Raw genomic sequence first — 22764 nt, forward strand, 5'->3', positions numbered from 1 at the left:
ATTAAAGAAAAAGAACAAAGTTGGAGGATTGATGGTATGTAACTTCAAGACTTACCATAAAGCTACAATAATCAACACAATATGGTATTAGGAAAGGAACAGACATATACATAAATGGAACAGAACAGACAGCCCAGAAACAGACCAACCAAAGTACAGTCAACTGATGTTTGACAAAAAAGCAAAGGCAATACAATGGAGATGGTTTTTTTCAACAAATGGTGCTGGAACAACTGAACATCCACACACAAAAAAATAAATCTAGACACAGACCTTACATCTTTCACAAAAACTAACTCAAAAAGACCTTAGCATAAGACACAAAACAATAAAACTCTTAGAAGATAACACAGGAGAAAATATAGATGACCTTGGGTTTGGTGATGACTTTCTTTAGATACAAGAGCAAAGGCACAGTCCATGAAAGAAAGAATCGATAAGCTGGACTTCACTGAAATTAAGATTTTCTGCCCTGTCGAGAGAATGAAAAGACAAGCCACGGACTTGGGAGAAAATATTGGCAAATAACATATCTACTGATAAAGGATTTTAACCGAAATATACAAAGAACCCTTAACAATCAATAAGAAGAAAACAAACAACTGATTTTAAAATGGGCACCTCACTAAAAAGACATACAGATGGTAAATAAGCATATGAAAGGATGCTCCACACCATATGACATCAGGGCAAGGCAAATAAAAACAAGAAGATATCACTACACATCTATTGGAGTGGCAAAAATCCAGAACACTAATAACACCAAATGCTAGGGAGGATGGGAAGCAACAGGAACTTTCCTTCACTGCTGGTATGAATATAAAATGGTACAGCCATTTAGGTAGACTTTTCAGTTTCTTACAAAATTTATCATACTCTTAGCACAGGATCCAGCAATTGCACTCCTTGGTGTTTACCCAAATGAGCTGAAAAGTTATATCCACACAAAACCTGCACACAAAGGTTTACAGCAGCTTTATTAAAAGCTGCCAAAGCCTGGAAGCAACCAAGATGTCCTTTAGCTGGTGAATGGATAAATGAACTGTGGTACATCCAGACAATGGAATATGACTCAGCACTAAAACAAAGTATCAAGCCATGAAAAGACATGAAACTTAAATGCATATTGCTAAGTGAAAGTAGGCACCCTGAAAAGGCTACATACTATGATTCCAACCATATGACACTGTAGAAAATACAAAAGTATGGAGAAAATTTAAGAAAAAAATCAGTGGTTGCCACGGGCTAGGGGGAAGTGAGAGATGAATAGGTGGAGCACAGGAGATTATAGGACAGTAAAACTATTCCACATACTATGATGGTGAAGACACATTATAAATTTATCCAAACCCACAGAATGCACAACACCATGAATGAACCCTTAATGACAATGGTACGTCAATGTAGGCTCATCAGTTGTAACAATGTACGACGTTAGCAGGGGAATGTCCATAGTGGAGGAGGATGTGCATGTGTGAGGACAAGGGACACAAGGGAACCTTGTACTTCCACTCAATTTTGCTGTAAATTTAAAATTGGTCTAAAAAAAAGTTTATTAAATTTATAAAAAGTAATCATGTTCTCTTCTCTCTATAGAGTATTGCTGAAAGAAATAAATAACAATAAGCAACCACATAACGGAAAGAACATTCAGAGCCTCAAAAGGTAAATACTGGGGACTGGATTTCAAAATTCATTTCTTCATATACCAATAAACTGATTTCTTTCAACTTTTAAAAACTGTTCTTGTGCTAGTAAAAAGTCTGCGTTTTTATGCAAATTTATATGCAGGAAATTAAAACCGTAACACATAATTTGCAAATTCTCTCAAACTGTTTTAAAGTCACTCAGTAAAATTCTAAAAATAGTAAAATACCTATCTTTTCAGTAGACGTGGAAGAAAAACTTTAAATTTCATATGTAAAAAAACAACCTTAATCATGGAATTTCCAAATGGGCTGAATAAAGTAAATGATCAGAGAATTTTAGAAGTTCAATTATTTTATGAAGAACAAAAAATTAACTATCTACATCTGTCTAAATTTTAATTTGCAGCTAATTTATAACCTTAATAATTATTACTATCAAGTAAGTATTGCTCTCCAAGGATAACAAAAATCAACAATTCTTAACAAGGCTCATAAAGAAGAATGAGAGAAAAAGAAAAATACCAGTGTATATAGGATCAAATTTCTAAGACAAAATTTTGTTCTTCTTTCTTTCATTCATTCACCAGATATTTACTGAGCACCTACATAGTACCAAGCCCTGGAGCGAGCATTAGAGATACAACAGAGAAAGTACCATCAAACCTCTGACTTCTTAGAATTTATTTCTAGTGAGGAAAAAAATACTTTTTAAGTTAATAAATACATAAATAAAATAATGATACTTTTGTGCTATAAAGAAGTGATATCTAACCTGCCTCCTGAGAACTGAGCAGACACCAGACACAGCAACTGTATGTGTGAATGGAGTGATGAGCTGACCAAAAGGTCAATGCCTTGTTTCAGGAAAAAACCCAGGGTCTTTTAGGAACTGACTGAAAGCTAGTGAGACCAAGAGTAGGAGTGAGAAGATTGTCCCATGATGCTTAGAAAAAGTAGGCAAGGTCCAGATCCTGCACGGCCCACACAGGCCTTGGTAGCAGTTTGGGTTTAGTTTTGAATTCAATGGAAATCTACTGAAGAGTTTTAACCATTAGAGTAACATGTTTAAATTTACATTTTACCTCATTCTGGCAGTTGAAGGGTTATAATCAAGTACAGGGTGCAAACGCAGATGTTATCAACAATGGCCTAACAAGATACAGTGACTGAGATACAGCTTGGTAATAATAGAGGTGGAAAAAGTTAGACAAAATCTACACATACTTGCGGTCCTTTCTGAGAAGAACAGTCTTCACCCATGTCCTCTGAAGACTTTTTTATCATGAGAAAGTTTATCTTGCAAGAGAATTAGTACTTTGAATTAACTGTACGTATGATGAAGTTCAGTGAAAAGAAAGACCTGATTTAAATCTCAGCCTGGCCTTATCCCAAATAGGGGACTTTACACAAGTTACTTAACACCGACGAACAGCAGTTTATTCTTCTACATAATGGGAATAGTAACACATATATTTCAGAGAAAAGTTTTTAGGTTTAAATAAGAATGTTTGCGATCTGCTTATATTCAATACATTGTGTTCATACACAGATGCTCTTCAAACGTTAATAATTAACTCCACACCCTTAGTAACAACATATTCTAAAGCAACCAAGTGGAGGAGTTATTTAATACCGAGGAATGCATTTCTGATGGTGGAATTTAAAGCATCAGAGAACAAGAGATATTTTGAGACAGAAGAGCATTCCCCTAAAACCAACTGTTTACTCCATCAACGGGGACATAAAGAAGCTTTCACATGACTGTAAATATTTTTTAACATCTTTATTGGAGTATAATTGCTTTACAATGGTGTGTTAGTTTATACTGTATGACAAAGTGAATCAGCTATACATATACATATATCGCCATATCTCCTCCCTCTTGCATCTCCCTCCCACCCCTCAGATGGACACAAAGCACTGAGCTGATCTCCCTGTGCTATGCAGCTGCTTCCCACTAGCTATCTACTTTACATTTGGTAGTGTATATGTGTCCATGCCACTCTCTCACTTCATCCTGGCTTACCCTTCCCTGTCCCTGTGTCCACAAATCCATTCTCTACATCTGCATCTTTATTCCTGTTCTTCCCCTAGGTTCTTCAGAACCTTTTTTTTTTTTTTAAGATTCCATATATATGTGTTAGCATGCAGTATTTGGTTTTCTCTTTCTGACTTACTTCACTCTGTATGACAGTCATTAGGTCCATCCACCTCACTACAAATAACTCAATTTTGTTTCTTTTTACGGCTGAGCAGTATTCCATCATATATATGTGTCACATCTTCTAAATCCATTCATCTGTCGATGGAAACTTAGGTTGATTCCATGTCTTAGCTATTGTAAATATAGTTGCAATGAACATTGTGGTACATGACTCTTTTTTTTTTTTTGAATTATTTATGTATTTATTTATGGCTGTGTTGGGTCTTCGTTTCTGTGCGAGGGCTTTCTCTAGTTGTGGCAAGCGGGGGCCACTCTTCATTGCGGTGTGCGGGCCTCTCACTGTCGCAGCCTCTCTTGTTGCGGAGCACAGGCTCCATACGCGCAGACTCAGTAGCTGTGGCTCACTGGCCCAGTTGCTCCACGGCATGTGGGATCTTCCCAGACCAGGGCTCGAACCCGTGTCCTCTGCATTGGCAGGCATATTCTCAACCACTGCGCCACCAGGGAAGCCCACATGACTCTTTTTGAATTATGGTTTTCTCAGGGTATATGCCCAGTAGTGGGATTACTGGGTCGTATGGTAGTTCTATTTTTAGTTTTTAAGAAACCTCCATACTGTTCTCCATAGCGGCTGTATCAATTTACATTCCCACCAACAGTGCAACAGGGTTCCCTTTTCTCCACACCCTCCCCAGCATTTATTGTTTGTAGATTTTTTGATGATGGCCATTCTGACTGGTGTCAGGTGATACCTCAGTGTAGTTTTGATTTGCATTTCTCTAATGATTAGTGATGTTGAGCATCCTTTCATGTGTTTGTTGGCAGTCTGTATATCTTCTTTGGAGAAATGTCTATTTAGGTCTTCTGCCCCTTTTTGGATTGGGTTGTTTGTTTTTTTGTTATTGAGCTGCATGAGCTGCTTGTAAATTTTGGAGATTAATCCTTTGTCAGTTCCTTCGTTTACAAATATTTCCTCCCAGTCTGAGGGTTGTCTTTTTGTCTTGTTTATGGTTTCCTTTGCTGTGCAAAAGCTTTTAAGTTTCATTGGGTCCCATTTGTTTATTTTTCTTTTTATTTCCATTTCTCTAGGAGGTGGGTCAAAAAGGATCTTGCTGTGATTTATGTCATAGTGTGTTCTGCCTGTGTTTTCCTCTAAGAATTTTATAGTGTCTGGCCTTACATCTAGGTCTTTAATCCATTTTGAGTCTATTTTGGTGTATGGTGCTAGGGAGTGCTCTAATTTCATTCTTTTACATGTAGCTGTCCAGTTTTCCCAACACCACTTACTGAAGAGGCTGTCTTTTCTCCATTGCATTTTCTTGCCTCCTTTATCAAAGATAAGGTGACCATATGTGCATGGGTTTATCTCTGGCCTTTCTATCTTCTTCCATTGATCTATATTTCTGTTGTGCCAGTACCATACTGTCTTGATTACTGTAGGTTTGTAGTATAGTCTGAAGACAGGGAGCCTGATTCCTCCAGCTCCATTTTCCTTTCTCAATATTGCTTTGGCTATTCGGGGCCTTTGTGTTTCCATACAAATTGTGGAATTTTTTTGTTCTAGTTCTGTGAAAAATGCCAGTGGTAATTTGACAGGGATTGCACTGAATCTGTAGATTGCTCTGGGTAGTACAGTCACTTTCACAATGTTGATTCTTCTAATCCAAGAAGATGGTATATCTCTCCATCTATTTGTATCATCTTTAATTTCTTTCATAAGTGTCTTATAATTTTCTGCATACAGGTCTTTTGTCTCCTTAGGTAGGTTTATTCCTAGGTATTTTGTTCTTTTTGTTGCAGTGGCACACAGGAGTGTTTCCTTAATTTCTCTTTCAGATTTTTCATCATTAGTGTATAGGAGTGCAAGACATTTCTGTGCATTAATTTTGTATCCTGCTACTTTACCGAATTCATTGATTAGCTCTAGTAGTGTTCTGGTAGCCTCTTTAAGAGTCTCTAAGTATAGTATCATGTCATCTGCAAACAGTGACAGCTTTACTTCTTCTTTTCCTATTTGGATTCCTTTTGTTTCTTTTTATTCTCTGATTGCTGTGGCTATAACTTCCAAAACTATGTTGAATAATAGTGGTGAGAGTGGGCAACCTTACCTTGTTCTGATAATAGTGGAAGTGGTTTCAGTTTTTCACCACTGAGAACGATGTTGGCTGTGGGTTTGTCATATATGGCCTTTATTATGTTGAGGAAAGTTCCCTCTATGCCTACTTTCTGGAGGGTTTTTATCATAACTGGGTGTTGAATTTTGTCAAACGATATTTCTGCATCTACTGAGAAGATCACATGGTTTTTCTCCTTCAATTTGTTAATAAGGTGCATCACATTGATTGATTTGCACATACTGAAGAATGCTTGCATTCCTGGGATAAACCCCACTTGATCGTGGGGTATGATTCTTTTAATGTGCTGCTGGATTCTGTTTGCTAGTATTTTGTTGAGGATTTTTACATCTATGTTCATCAGTGATATTGGCCTGTAGTTTTCTTTGTTTGTGACATCCTTGTCTGGTTTTGTTATCAGGGTGATGGTGGCCTCATAGAATGAGTTTGGGAATGTTCCTCCCTCTGCCGTATATTGGAAGAGTTTGAGAAAGACAGGTGTTAGCTCTTCTCTAAATGTCTGTAGAATTCGCCTGTGAAGTAATCTGGTCCTGGGCTTTTGTTTGTTAGAAGATTTTTAAATCACAGTTTCAATTTCAGTGCTTGTGAATGGTCTGTTTATATTTTCTACTTCTTCCCGGTTCTGTCTCAGAAGGTTGTGCTTTTCTAAGAATTTGTCCATTTCTTCCAGGTTGTCCATATTATTGGCATAAGGTTGCTTGTAGGAATCTCTCATGATCCTTTGTATTTCTGCAGTGTCAGTTGTTACTTCTCCTTTTTCACTCTAATTCTGTTGATTTGAGTCTTCTCCCTTTTTTTCTTGATGAGTCTGGCTAATGGTTTACCAATTTTGTTTATCTTCTCAAAGAACCAGCGTTTAGTTTTACTGATCTTTGCTACTGTGTCCTTCATTTCTTTTTCATTTATTTCTGATCTGATTTTTATGATTTCTTTCCTTCTGCTAACTTTTGGTTCTTTTTGTTCTTCTTTCTCTGTCTGCTTTAGGTGTAAGGTTAGGTTGTTTATTTGAGATGCTTCTTGTTTCTTGAGGTAGGATTGTATTGCTATAAACTTCCCCCTTAGAATTGCTTTTGCTGCATCCCATGTTGTGTTTTTATTGTCATTTGTTTCTAGGTATTTTTTGATTTCCTCTTTGATTTCTTCAGTGATCTCTTGGTTATCTAGTAGTGTATTCTTTAGCCTTCATGTTTCTGTTTTTGCAAGTTTTTTCCTGTAATCGATATCTAGTTTCATAGCGTTGTGTAGGAAAAAAATACAATTTCAATTTTCTTAAATATACACAGGCTTGATTTGTGATGCAAGACATGATCTATCCTGGAGAATGTTCCATGAGCACTTGAAAAGAAAGTGTTTGTGCTGCTTTTGGATGGAATGCCCTATAAATATCAATTAAGTCCATATTGTTTAATGTGTCATTCAAAGCTTGTGTTTCCTTATTTATTTTCATTTTGGATGATCTGTCTGTTGGTGAAAGTGGGGTGGTAGAGTCCCCTACTATGATTGTGTTACTGTTGATTTCCCCTTTTATGGCTGTTAGCATTTGCCTTATGCATTGAAGTCCTCCTGTGTTGGGTGCATTATTATTTACAATTGTTATATCTTCTTCTTGGATTGGTCCCTTGAGCATTATGTAGTCTCCTTCTTTGTCTCTTGTAATCGTCTTTATTTTAGAGTCTCTTTTGTCTGATATGAGAATTGCTACTCCAGCTTTCTTTTGATTTCCATTTGCATGGAATATCTTTTTCCATCTCTTCACTTTCAGTCTGTATGTGTCCCTAGGTCTGAAGTGGGTCTCCTGTAGACAGCATATATACGGGTCTTGTTTTGTATCCATTCAGCCAGTCTGTGTCTTTTGATTGGAGCATTTAATCCATTTACATTTAAGGTAATTATCGATATGTATGTTCCTTTTACCATTTTCTTAATTGCTTTGGGTTTGTTATTGTAGGTGTTTTCCTTCTCTTCTGTTTCCTGCCTAGAGAAGTTCCTTTACTTAGCATTTGTTGTAATGCTGGTTTGGTGGTGCTGAATTCTCTTAGCTTTTGCTTGTCTTTAAAGGTTTTAATTTCTCTGTTGAATCTCAATGAGATCCTTGCTGGGTAGAGTAATCTTGGTTGTAGGTTTTTCCCTTTCATCACTTTAAATATGTCCTGCCACTCCCTTCTGGCTTGCAGAGTTTCAGCTAAAAGATCAGCTGTTAACCCTATGGGGATTCCCTTGTATGTTATTTGTTGCTTTTCCCTTGCTGCTTTTAATATTTTTTTATTTGTATTTAATTTTTGAGAGTTTGATTAATATGTCCTGGTGCGTTTCTCCTTGGATTTATCGGGACTCTCTGTGCTTCCTGGACTTGCTTGACTATTTCTTTTCCCATACTAGGGAAGTTTTCAACTATAATCTCTTCAAATGTTTTCTCAGTTACTTTTTTTGTCTCTTCTTCTTCTGGGATACCTATATATTAAAATGTTGGTGCATTTAATGTTGTTCCAGAGGTCTCTGAGACTGTTCTCAATTCTTTTCATTCTTTTTTCTTTATTCTGCCCTGTGGTAGTTATTTCCACTATTTTATCTTCCAGGCCACTTATCCGTTCTTCTGCCTCAGTTATTGTGCTATTGAGTTCTTCTAGAGAATTTTTAATTTCATTTATTGTGTTGTTCATCATCGTTTGTTTGCTCTTTAGTTCTTCTAGGTCCTTGTTCAACGTTTCTCGTATTTTCTCCGTTCTAATTACAAGATTTTGGATCATCTTTACTATCTTTACTCTGAATTCTTTTTCAGGTAGACTGCCTATTTCCTCTTCATTTGTTTGGGCTGGTGGGTTTTTACCTTGCTCCTTCATCTGCTGTGTATTTCTGTCTCTCATTTTGCTTAACTTACTGTGTTTGGTGTTTCCTTTTCGCAGGCTGCAGGTCGGTAGTTCCCGTTGTTTTTGGTGTCTGCTCCCAGTGGGTAAGGTTGGTTCAGTGGGTTGTGTAGGCTTTCTGGTGGAGGGGACTAGTGCCTGTGTTCTGGTGGATGAGGCTGGATTTTGTCTTTCTGGTGGGCAGGACCACGTCCAGTAGTGTGTTTTGGGGTGTCTGTGAACTTCTTATGATTTTAGGCTGCCTCTCTGCTAATGGTGGGCTTGTGTTCCTGTCTTGCTAGTTGTTTGACATAGGGTGTCCAGCACTGTAGACTGCTGGTCATTGAGTGGGGCTGGGTCTTAGCATTGAAATGGAGATCTCTGGGAGAGCTTTCACCGTTTGATATTACGTGGGGCCCAGAGGTCTCTGGTGGACCAGTGTCCTGAACTTGGCTCACCCACCTCAGAAGCTCAGGTCTGACACCCGGCCAGAGCACTAAGACCCTGTCAGCCACACAGCTGGTTAGTCATGGCACAGTTGGGACAAATTTAGGCCTCCTGACTGACAGTCCATTTCCTTCTACTGTAAATATTTATGAAAAACTTGATCTTCAGAAAAAATAAACTATTATACATTGATGAATTCTGGTAAATACAAAGGTAGTTCATACAATCCAACTTCAATAAGAACCATTCATTTCAACTTCTCTAAAGCTTACTGTGGAACAATAACTAACTATTTCATTAAGCAACCATTATTCTTAAACCAACAATACTATACTCAGAGGGGGAAAGATCAGAAACAAATTTTCATTAGGGCACATGTTAAAATAAATTCTTGCAACAGCTAGGTTTAAATTAGTCATTTTAAAATTAACACTTAGGAGCTTCCCTGGTGGTGCAGTTGTTAAGAATCTGCCTGCCAATGCAGGGGACACAGGTTCGAGCCCTGGTCTGGGAAGATCCTACCTGCCGCGGAGCAAGTAAGCCCGTGCACCACAACTACTGAGCCTGTGCTCTAGAGCCCGTGAGTCACAACTACTGAGCCCACATGCCACAATTACTGAAGCACGTGCGCCTAGAGCCTATGCTCCACAACAAGAGAAGCCACCGCAATGAGAAGCCTGCACACCGCAACAAACAGTACAACCCCCCTCGCCACAACTAGAGAAAGCCCACAGGCAGCAATGAAGACCCAACGCATCCATAAATAAATAAATAAATAAGTAAATAAATCTATAAAAAACATAACACTTAAAAACTGATGTTTTTAAATCAGACTATTTGCCTCACAGAGGTTTTAAGAATTAAATGATATGCTGCATGCCATAACACTTGTGTACTAGACATATAAGTGATCAAAAAATGCCTACTGAATTTGGATCTATGTAGTATGGAAGATATGGCTTACATTTCTGGGTTCACAATTTAAAAAGAAATTAAAACTGTAAAAGGCAGAGACAAAGACACCATTACAAGATTCAAAGGTAATACCTAAAGAAATCATATCACTTAACCTACAGAAAGGAAAAAGATCACAGCTGTTTAACTGGACACTTTCTAAGATAAAAGATAAAGCAAAGAAAGTGGGTTCAAATGAAGGAGCAAGAATTTTGGTTAAATAAACAAAATTTCAAGTGCACATTATTAAAAATTAGAAATTAGCAAAGATATGAAATATGAAATTAGCTTCTATAACGAATAGATTACAGGGCGTAAGGGTGATCGTATCTCATCTGAAGATTAAGCAATCTCCAAAATCTGTTGTAGATTGCAAATTCCAAGGTGATGCAAGAAAAGCTGGCAATCAGGAAACTGAAGTCCTCAGTAGCTCCTGCTAAGATTTCATATAGCTTAGGAAAGCAACTTCCATAATTTGGGCCTCAACTTTCTCATTTGCAAAATTAGAAGGTTTGATTGTGAGTCTCTCTTGGTTATAAAAAAAAATGATTCTAGTTTAATGTGGTTTATGGCTGACATATATGGCAAGAATACAGAAGGTAAGCCATGAGAACATATCAACGATTACTTACAGTGTGAGGCAGAGGAGAAACGTGACAGCATTATGACAATGCAGCAAATTACTACTTTCATGTGGTAAATAGTATAACAAGTAGTCTGAAATTTTTTAAGCAGCTTGACAAGATATTTACAACCAGGAAATAGCCTTAATTATCTAGGTCACTAATTCATGGAGGCATAATCAAGTAACGATTATACATTTTAATGTATGGTACCAAAATACCATGCTTACCTTTTGAAGGTCATTTTTTAAGAACAGCATAGGTATTTTTGACATTATGTTTTGCTTATGAGAATAAAAATATTTGCATTGTCAGAACAAATGTAAATCACTGGTAAGAAGAGAAGATGCTAAAAGGTGTAGGTTTTAGATGGAATAATAAGTTCATGACTCACATGCCAATCAGGTACTCTAGATAAAGAAAAAATGTTTTATATTCCTGTATTAGCAATGGTTCATCATGAAAGCATTTGATATTTTCACTTAAAAATTAACTCACCAAGTAGAAGCATTTTTATGAAATATGACATGAAACAGTGATTCAGAGCTGCCCACTTCCTCAAAGGAACCAAGATGACATACAGTAAAACATGTATAAATGATATGTAACTTTGAACATATATATACAAACTAAGTTCAATTTCCAATCTCATATTCTCTCACCTACAAATAAAAGCACTTAATTATAAAAGGTTTGCCCTTAAAGTCACACCAAGACTAAGAACTTAAGTATTTCCCATATGAAATAGCCATTAGACTTTTCCAGACTATTTAATTTTTAATTTCAGGTACATGAATAGTACTTTTTAGGAAAAAAAACCCATAAACTCCCCTATCTTACTCTCTCAAAGAAAACTAAAAACTTTGTACATAAGAAAGCTTTCCTAGAAAACACTTGCTTTACAATGACTAGTTCAAAGGTAGGCAAGAAGGCTCAATGAACAAAGAATAAATAAGGGAACTAACTGCTTACTTGATGGAGGAAATAATCAATGCTACAAATGACATATTTTAAATCTCATTAAGAGCAAGTCATGGTAATTACCCTCAAAAAAGTTCTAATACTAAGATTTAAGAAATAGCACACTTCTGAAACGTACACACATTGTTACACCACAGTGGAACTTACCATCTTGGTTAGAAAAGTGTGCATCTGATGCAGACACTACTTAGTCTGTTCTTTTATTGTAATATGTGACCAGTAGCTGACTCATTTAACCTCATCATCAATAAACAATATATTTCCTTTACTCTTTATTTTTTTAAAGGATTTTATTTATTTATTTGGCCGCGTTGGGTCTTCGTTGGTGCACGCAGGTTTTCCCTAGTTGCGGTGAGTGGGGGCTACTCTTTCGTTGAGGTGTGCGTGCTTCTCATTGCAGGGCACAGGATTTAGGTGCGTGAGCTTCAGTAGCTGTGGCTCACGGGCTCTAGAGCACAGGCTCAGTAGTTGTGGTGCATGGACTTAGTTGCTGCACAGCATGTGGGATCTTCCTGGACCAGAGCTCAAACCTGTGTCCCCTGAATTGACAGGTGGATTCTTAACCACTGCACCACCAGGGAAGTCCTATTTCCTTTACTCTTACAGGAAGAATTTTTACTTACGTTTGTAAATTAAATATCTATTAAATTGACTCTATTAAATTGATTGTTTCAACTCTGAGTATATGCAGAAATGCCAATATGAATGGGAGAAAGAATAAAATAAAACATTTGTGTTACCGCAGTCAATGTTATTTGTTCATATTTATTCATTCATTTATTCAATGTTATTCATTCATATTTAATTCTCATTAAATTTTATGTGAAATGGAGAACACATCCACAAAATTACCTGACAAGCAATGTGCACGAGGTAGACCAGCTCTTTAGATTCACAGCCATTTTTTGTTACTTCATTCTGTTCTTCTGAAAGTGAAAGCTATGTCAAAGAAGAAAGGGCAAAAGAGAGGAAGAGAAAGTCATGATTAATGAACAAAATAAAATAAGCATTCAATAATACCTGTCCCTCCCCATCAACTTAATGTAAGGTATGCCTTATAACAGAACTCTATTGCTTAAAGCAGATAAGATGAAGATTTCAGGATTTTTAAAAAATATGTTTCTACTTGCAAAAGAATAGATACATGTAAATGTATAACTGAATCACTCTGCTGTACACCTGAAGCTAACACAACATTGTTAATCAACTATACTCCAATAAAAAATAAAAATTAAAAAAATAAATAATAAATTAAAAATACGTTTCTAAAATTTTTCTTTGTAGCTTATATCTAAACTAGCAGAACGGTATAACAGCAGTAAATAAAATAGTACATTCATTCCAAAGCAGGCCTTCACATCCCTGAGGTACAGCACAAATGTGAAAGGAAGGCATTCAGGCGGGCCCTGAGAGACAGCGTGACCAGTGGTCTAAAAGAGCTCAGGCTCTATTACAGAGACTGCACGCTGGCTGCCAGAGAACAGGTTGGGCCTGCAGACACATTTTATTTCAGACTCACCATGCAGGTTTGAACACTGGATTTTATTTTATTTTTATTTGAACCAGCAGCTAACATTTAGAAACTAAGCGGTCTCATATGAAAAATACAGATTTCTGACTTCTATTGAAAAATCTGAAAATCTGAACTACTAGACCCATATTCTCACATGGTCAACAAGTGGCTGGAGCTAAGTGACCACCCGCCTCTGAATGAGGCAAGTATTCTCCCAGAGACTTTGTCACAGAAGTGATTACTCTTTATTTTTTAGTCAATATCTAGGTTGAATGTTAACTGTCATTCATCATGCTACTTGCTTTGTTATTTTTTTACACCCTACTCACTTCACTCATTTATTTACATATCCTTCCCATCTAGGGATGTGAATCTGCAAACTCAGCTCCAGATACAGACAACCCTGAGTTCAAAAGTGCCACTAACTGGTTATATAATGTTGACCTACCTACTTAATCTCTCATCTGGAAAATGGGAATGATATAATAACACCTATTCCCGAGTTCGTTAAATGAGATAATGCATTTAAAGTGTTTACCAAGGTGCCTGGCACTCAGTAAGTACTTAATAAACATTACCTATCATTATAGTTAATGTTATAAGAAATATAAAGTTGATGAGAATATAGTCTCTATTTTTTGAAAGCAGTATCACTGGAAGTATTAAAAAAGAAAAGAAAAGAAAAAAAAAAACCTCCTGGTATTAAGTAGGAGAAGTTCAGAGGATAATGATCATTCTCACACTAGCCAAAAATAAGCCAGATTAACTACAAAATGAGTTTTTTAAAAAGTGAAGAGAAACCTACACGAACTAAGTTGCAAACAGGGACAAGACTTTCCTGAGACAGAAGAGATTCGTATGGGTGTGCTCTGATACCTGGCAAAGACGCAGGAGGATAAAGAACCTGCCTTAGACACGGTAAGGAGAAACCAGCCAAACCCCAACTGACTGCATGTGTACTGGAGTGACAAACTAAAATTCCAAGGAGCACCATCAACACCTACCCAGCAACTGACTCCCACAGGTGTTCACCAAGTGGACACAGTCAGTACACCAATGGCGGGGCAGGGGGAGAGAGCAGGAGAACTGAGAGATATGAACCCATGAAGTGTGTGGAGTCTCCCCAAGCACAAGTCAGCGCAGTGGAGACGGGAGAGAAGGCAAGAAAGCTGAGAAAGATCCTCTGCGGCTCTCGGGGCATTTAACAACTGGTGACTGGAGGTGGCACAGAAAAGCTGAGAGAAACCCCACTGAGGCATCGCGGGTGCTGTAAGAGTATAAGGCACCTACACACTAGGATCTGGGCAAGGCTAGCCGGAAGAGAGCACTTGTTGGCACAAAAAGCTGGGGAGCAAAGAGAACTAACAACCAGGTGGGTTGCTCTCCCTCAGTTCAGAAAACTAGAGGCTTAGCAGTAAAGCACAAAGAGATCTCACCAATCTTCACTTCTCCCTGCTGAAAAAAACAAACTTCCTGAACTTACACTCAAAATATTTAAAAGTAATGAGAAACTAAAGCAAAGTTGCCAAAGGCCAGGTCTATAACAGCCATAGGTCAGCTTAACTCAGGGCCCCATCAAACATGACTAACAAAATCTACCACAACAATCTAACAGAATGGAAAAAGAAGGGATAAGCCCATTCCTGAAGATAAAAATTACTGACTTTAGTCTCTACTGTCTCTTATATAACAAATTCGGCATAAAAAATTACAAAACATACATGGAAGCCAGAAATTGTGATCCAAGGTCAAGAGAGGAAACAGGATAAGGGACAGACACACAAATGGCCCAGATATTGAAATAATAAAAAGAATGTAAATTAATTATGGTAGAAATTCTAAAATTTAGTCTGAAAAGATACTATGTAAGAATATAAGAATACAGGGAATTCTAGCAGAGACTGATCTACAAATATATTCAAAAGAAATGCTAAAAATAAAACTATGCTGTCAGATATTAACAGCAAACTGAATACAGTAAATGAAAGAATCACTGAACTTAAAAACAGGTCAACAGAAAGTATCCAAAATGAAAAAAAAACAGAAAAAAAAGAATGACCAAAAAATAAATAAATAAATAACAGTACAGTTAAGATCTCTGAAAGAATACCAAACAGACAAGCAATATGTACAACTGGCGTACTAGAAAGAAATGGGATTGGAATGGGGCAGAGAAGTATTGCTGGGACAACAGATGAGAACTTTCTAAAACAGGTAAAAGATACCAACTAACAAATTCAAGAAACAGTGAACCCCAAATAGGATAAATTTCAAAAATCACTACTAGGGGGCTTCCCTGGTGGCGCAGTGGTTGAGGGTCTGCCTGCCGATGCAGGGTACACGGGTTCATGCCCCGGTCTGGGAGGATCCCACGTGCCGCGGAGCGGCTGGGCCCGTGGGCCATGGCCGCTGAGCCTGCGCGTCTGGAGCCTGTGCTCCGCAGCGGGAGAGGCCACAGCAGTGAGAGGCCCGCGTACAGCAAAAAAAAAAAAAAAAAAATCACTACTAGGCATATCATAATCACACTTTTGAACAACAAAATAAAGACAAGAATCTTTAAAGCAGGCAAAGAGAAAAACATATAACATTAAGGGGAAAATAGATAAGTGACAGCTAAATTCTCACCAGAAATAAGAGAGGCCAGGAGACAAAAGAGAAACAGAGTTAAAGTGCTGGAAGAAAAATACTGTCAATTCTATATCCCACTAAAATAAACTTCAGAAAATTAAGAAATATAAACAAATTTACAAGTGACAAAAGCTGAGAGAATATGTTTCTAACAGACCAGTGCAACATAAAAGCTAATACAACTTTCTAAGATTGAAGGGAAATAGTACTAGACAAAAACCCAGAACTTCAGGAAGGAATAAACAACATCAGAAAGGGTAAGTATTAAGTAAACATAAAACACCTAAATTCTCAACAGTAATAGACAGTAGAAGTTTGAGACTATCTTAATAGTTTTGAGAAAAGAAAATAAATTAACCAAGGTTTTATTCATACCTAAACCTACAAGAAAAGAGAAAAAAAAAAAAGAATTTTCTGATGAATGAAAACTTAATGAATTTGGACTTCCCTGGTGGTGCAGTGGTTAAGAATCCACCTGCCAGTGCAGGGGATACGGGTTCGAGCCCTGGTCCGGGAAGATCCCACATGCCATGGAGCAACTAAGCCTGTGCTCCACAACAAAAGAAGCCACCACAATGAGAAGCCTGCACATCACAATGAAGAGTAGCCCCCACTCGCTACAACTAGAGAAAGCCAGCACGCAGCAACGAAGACCCAACGCAGCCAAAAATAAATAAATAAGTAAGCAAATAAATAACATTTTAAAAACAAGACACAAAACAAAACTCATTAGCTCCCATCAACAAATCCTCACTAAAAAGACTTCCAAAATATGTACTTAAAGATGAAAAAGGGGGCTTCCCTGGGGGCACAGTGGTTGAGAGTCCACCTGCCGATGCAGGGGACACGGGTTCGTGCCCTGGTCCAGGAAGATCCCACATGCTGTGGAGCGGCTGGGCCCGTGAGCCATGGCCGCTGAACCTGCGCGTTTGGAGCCTGTGCTCCGCAACGGGAGAAGCCACAACAGTGAAAGGCCCGTGTACCGCAAAAAAAAAAAAAAAAAAAAAAAGATGAAAAAGGATTCCAGGATAAAGAACTAAGGTATAAAGCAGAAATATTGAGCAAAGAATTCAGCAAATAAGTATTACAGCTAAACAAATCTTAACGTATAACAAAAATAATGATTAATTATAAGAAATAAAGAGATGAAACTATAAATCCTGAACAACACTACCATGGAAGACAAGAAAGAGTAATCCCACTTAAAACATTCTAAGTGCTGGTATTGCTTGAGAGAAAAAGTAAAGACACTGATAAACTTCAGACTAAAAATTAGGTGTTCAAGTTAAATTTTTAATGGTAGCCACTAAAAGAACAGAAAAACCCGCTGTAACTTCCAAACAATAAAGAGGGAGGTAAAATTTTTAAATGTCAATACCTGTAACAGAATTAAGAATAGAAGAAAATCAATCTTCCTAAGTAGAACAGAAGAGGGGGGAAGGAGAGAGCAAATTTCCAAATTAAAGCAAGGAGATGGGGTGGAGGGAATTAAAAGCAAAACAGTATAGTCAAATGGTTATCAACAAAATGGTGGAGTAGGCAGCTCCAAACTCCAGTCCGTTCACAGAAACATGAGAAAACAAGCAAAAACTCTCAGAACGAACTTTCTCACTACTTTAGAAAACAGCAGAAACCCATGAACATGTTCAGGGTGAGACACATGCACGCAAAGGGCATAATAAGACCCTAAGCTTTAACCTCTAATTAAACTTTAGCTAAGACAGAGCTGTAAACAGCTTGGTTAAGTGTTGAATGAGCACCCCACCACAAAGGAAATGTGCAAAGACTGGAGAAGTGGCTTTTTGTTTGTTTTATTTTTAGCTCCCAGCATTCAAGGAATTCCCTGACAAAACCCTTCTGGAACACAAGCTAAAAGAAGAGAGCGTTCAGTGAGCACCTATGACAAGAAATACAGTCTTTGCAAAAACAGCCTGGAAAGGTCACAAACAGACAACTGCAGCCTTCACAAAAAAAAGACAGCAAACCTGTATAAAGGGGTGGAATCTGATTCCCAGGGTTACACATTATAATAGTCAAATGTCCAGTATGCAACAACAAAAAAAAATCACAAGATATGCACAAAAAACTTCACAAGAAAAAATAAATAAAACAAAAGAAAATATCCCTGAGAAGTCCAGATACAAAATCTAGTAGTTTTTTTTTTTTTTTGGCTGTGCAGTGCAGCTTGTAGGATCTTAGTTCCCTGACCAGGGATGGAACCCACGCCCCCTACAGTGGAAGCAAGGAGTCCTCTAACCACTGGACCACCAGGGAAGTTCCAGTTTAGTAGATTTTAAACAAACTACATAAAATACACTCAGAGAGCTCAAAGAAACTACACAGAACTAAAGGAAAGCAGGAAAACAATGTATGAATAAGTGAGCATATCAATAAAAAGAAAGAAAAAAAAGGAACCAAACACAGACTTGGGGGATGACAAATCACTATCTAAAATGAAAATTTCACTAGAAGAGATCAACAGCAGATTTAGGCAGGAAGAAGAATCAGTTTACTTAAAGAAAGGGCAAATAAAAGTATACAGTCCAGGGCCCTGGTGGTCCAGTGGTTAGGACTCCACGCTCTCACTGCTGAGGGCCCAGGTTCAATCACTGGTCAGGGAACTAAGATCCTGCAAGCCACCCAGCACAACCAAAACAAAAAAAAAAGTGAAAGAAAGTATACACTCCAAAGAACAGAAAGAAGAAAGAATTAAGGAAAATGAAAAGTACCTAAGAGACTGTAGGACACCATAAAGAGGACCAAAACAATACATTATGGGAATCCCAGAGGAAAAAGAAAAAGTCAGACATAAAGAGATTATTTGAGGAGGGATATTAGGAAGATGCAGGAATAGGAGAGCCCCAACTCTAGACCCCTTCACAAAAACAGGTAATAGCAACTGTCCATCAAAGTTTCTAAAGTTATCACAAAGGGCCACAATAAACCAGGTGAAAAGATGAGTCACAAATGGGGATAAAAATCTTTGTAATACACATTGACAGATTCCTTGAACATAATATATAGTGAAAAAAATGAGATAGGTGTATACCCACCCCAACATCTTGAAAAGTATCTGGAATTTAAGTGGGGATCACTAATTATTTGATGAATGACTGAAGAAGCAAACATTGTCTCACTGGAATACAGCACTCATTTTCAAAACTGAATTCATTCTCTTTCCCTGCATATTCTCTTCTACCTCTTGAATTCCCAAAGTAAATAAATATAACTATTCACCCAATTGACCAACCTAATCACCCTTGATTCCTCTACCACCCCCTCCTCTCCACACACCCTTTCTTTTCATATTCCCAGGGTTAAGATCTAACCTAGAACTTTGATTCCTTAATCTCTCCTGTCTTCCCAAAACTTGTCTCTCACACCCGTTCCTTTCTTCCTGTTCTCCACTGCTACTTCCCTAGTTCTGGGCCTCGCTGCATCTGGTCTACACCAGGGGTCCCCAAGCCCCGGGCCACGGACTGGTACCAGTCTGTGGCCTATTGGGAACTGGGCCGCACAGCAGGAAGTGAGCGGCAGGTGAGCGAGTGAAGCTTCATCTCTATTTACAGCCGCTCCCCATTGCTTGCATTACTGCCTGAGCTCCACCTCTTGTCAGATCAGCAGTGGCATTAGATTCTCTTAGGAGCACGAACCCTACTGTGAACTGCGCACGCGAGGGATCTAGGTTGCACGCTCCTTATGAGAATCTAATGCCTGATGATCTGAGGTGGAGCTGAAGTGGTAATGCCAGCACTGGGGAGCGGCTGCAAATACAGATTATTGTTAACAGAGAGGTTTGACTGCACAGAGACCATAATAAATCAATTGCTTGCAGACTCATATCAGAACCCTATCAGTGGGCTTCCCTGGTGGCGTAGTGGTTAAGACTCTGCCTGCCAATGCAGGGGACACGGCTTCAAGCCCTGGTCTGGGAAGATCCCACATGCCTCGGAGCAACTAAGCCTGTGCACTATAACTACTGAGCCTGTGCTCTAGAGTCCGCAAGCCACAGCTACTGAAGCCCGCGCACCTAGAGCCTATGCTCCACAACAAGAGAAGCCACTGCAATGAGAAGCCCACGCACCGCAACCAAGAGGAGCCCCCGCTCGCCACAACTAGAGAAAGCCCACGCGCAGCAACGAAGACCCAATGCAGCCAAAAATAAATAAATATATATGTGTGTGTGTGTGTGTGTACATATATATTTTATTTATTTATTTATTTATTTTTTTAAAAACCCTATCAGTGAGTGGCAAGTGACAATTAAGCTGCATCTGGTGGCAGGCTTTACAGTGGCAAGTGAGTTGCTGTACTTCAATCGTACAGCTGCATCTGGTGGCAGGCTTTAAGTCAGAATCCGACACTTGTTTTAGTCCACCCATGGCCCGCCCATTATTTTATTCACCACTTCCGTCTGCGCCTCTTTCCCATACTGCGCAGTTTTCTCAGTCATAGTTTTGGTAAGCCCACAAGCTAACCTTAGCCAAAATGAGTAAAAAATAAACATCACTGGAGAGCTTCTTTGAAAAGGGGGGAAGACCCAATGATGAGACAGCAGAAGACTCTAAGAGTGCCAACAAAAAGAAAGCTGCTTTTAAAGGAAAATACCAAGAGTCCTACTTAAATTACGGGTTCATCACAACAGGTAATTCACATTCTCCAAGCCCAATTTGTATAATATGTGGCAACTGGCTATCCAACCAAGCCATGAAACCTTCAAAACTGCTTCACCACGTGGAGACCAAGAACCCTGCATTAAAAGACAAGCCTTTGGAGTTTTTCAAAAGAAAAAAACGTGAACACGAAGAACAGAAGCAATTATTGAAGGCCACCATTTCATCAAATGTGTCTGCCCTGAGAACATCGTTCTTAGTGGCTGACCACATTGCTAAAGCTAAGAGAAGCCCTTTACTATTGGTGAAGAGTTGATCCTGCCTGCTGTTAAGGACATGTGTTGTGAACTTTTAGGAGACACTGCAGTTCAAAAGGTGGCACGTGTTCCTCTTTCGGCTAGCACCATAACTAGACAAATTAATGAAATAGCAGAGGATACTGAGGCACAATTGTTAGAGAGGATTAATGAGTCACCGTGGTACACAATCCAGGTTGACAACTCTACCGATGTTGACAACAAGACAACAATGCTTGTTTTTGCGCGATACATTCTTCAGGAGCATGTGCATGAGGATACGTTATGTGCACTTTTGTTGCCAACCAACACCACAGCTGCAGCACTATTCAAGTCTTTGAATGATTACATATCAGGAAAACTGAATTGGTCATTTTGTGTCGGTATATGCACAGACAGAATGGCTGCCGTGACTGGACGGCTTTCTGGTTTCACTACTCGGGTCAAAGAGGTCGCTTCTGAATGTGAGTCTACGCACTGTGTCATCCATAGAGAAATGCTGGCTAGCTGAAAAATGTCACCTGAACTTAACAACGTTTTGCAGGATGCTATTAAAATTATCAGCCACATTAAAGTACATGCCCTTAACTCACGTCTGCTCACGCAGCTCTGTGAGGAGATGGACACAGAGCACACACGTCTTCTCTTATACACAGAGTGAGATGGCTTTCTAAAGGTAGATCACTAGCCAGAGTTTCTGAGTTAGGAGAGCCGCTCCACAGATTTCTTTTAGAAAAACAGTCACCACTGGCAACACATTTCAGTGACAGAGAATGGGTCGCAAAACTTGCTTACTTGTGTGACATATTCAATCTGCTCAACAAACTCAATCTGTCACTTCAGGGGAGAACGACAACTGTGTTCAAGACGGCAGATAAAGTGGCTGCATTCAAAGCCAAACTGGAATTATGGGGGCAATGAGTGAACAGTGGGATTTCTGACATCTTTCAAACATTAGCAGAGATTTTGAAAGAGACTGAGCCAGGGTCTTCTTTCTCCCAGCTGGTGCATGATCACCTGTCTCAGCTTTCAGAAGAGTTTGAGTGTTACTTCACAACCACAAAAGACCCCGGAACTGGGAAGGAATGGATCCACAACCCATTTGTGAATAAGCCAGGTGAACTGACTTTGTCTGTGCTAGAAGATAATCAACCGCTTGAGATCACAAATGACGGTGGCCTTAAAAGTATGTTTGAGACAACGTCAAATCTCCATACATTCTGGATTAAAGTCACGGTGGAACATCCTGAGATTACCACAAAAGCACTGAAAAGCCTGCTTCCATTTCCAACATCCTATCTTTGTGAAGCAGGGTTTTCTGCAGGGACGGCAACCAAAGCGAGATTACGGAGTAGATTGGGCATAAGCAACACACGTCGGGTGTCACTGTCTCCCATCACCCCCAGATGGGACCATCTAGTTGCAGGAAAACAAGCTCAGGGCTCCCACTGATTCTGCATAATAGTGAGCTGCATAATTATTTCATTATATATTACAATGTAATAATAACAGAAATAAGGTGCACAATAAATGTAATGCACTTGAATCATACCAAAATACTCCCCCCCCCCCGCCCCGGTCCGTGGAAAAACTGTCTTCCACGAAACCCGTCCCTGGTGCCAAAAAGGTTGGGGACCCCTGGTCTAGACAACTGCAGACTAGATGATTACAGTGGTCTTCTAACTGGTCTCTTTCCACTTCCTACTACACACTGATCATGGTACTTTCTTCTCAAAATCCCTCAATACTTTGTCAGTTCCTACTAAGAAATTAATTTAAAGGCAAAGTCCAAATACCTTAGATGAGCCCTGAAGGATGGCATTTCTCCAAATTATCTTCTAAACCACTATGAAAGATTAGGCTACATTCGCCTATAGAAACTTATGACATGAACATAATGATTTATTTTTACTTCCTT

General features: G+C 38.7%; 1 protein-coding gene across 7 annotated transcripts in view; it reads right to left on the reverse strand.

Annotated features, from left to right (window-relative positions):
- Positions 1-22764, reverse strand: part of ARHGAP32 (Rho GTPase activating protein 32) — a 266634-nt gene that overhangs the window by 92393 nt on the left and 151477 nt on the right. For all 7 annotated transcript variants that reach the window (XR_004477239.2, XM_033406971.2, XM_049713594.1 and 4 more), the window contains one exon: positions 12649-12735. Coding sequence is in view for 6 of the 7 variants with exons in the window: in XM_033406971.2 (XP_033262862.1) it covers positions 12649-12735 (87 nt within the window). In the remaining variant the exon portion in view is untranslated. The remainder of the gene's footprint in view (positions 1-12648; positions 12736-22764) is intronic.

Source organism: Orcinus orca, chromosome 8 (genome assembly GCF_937001465.1).
Source record: "Orcinus orca chromosome 8, mOrcOrc1.1, whole genome shotgun sequence".
Classification (NCBI taxonomy): domain Eukaryota; kingdom Metazoa; phylum Chordata; class Mammalia; order Artiodactyla; family Delphinidae; genus Orcinus; species Orcinus orca.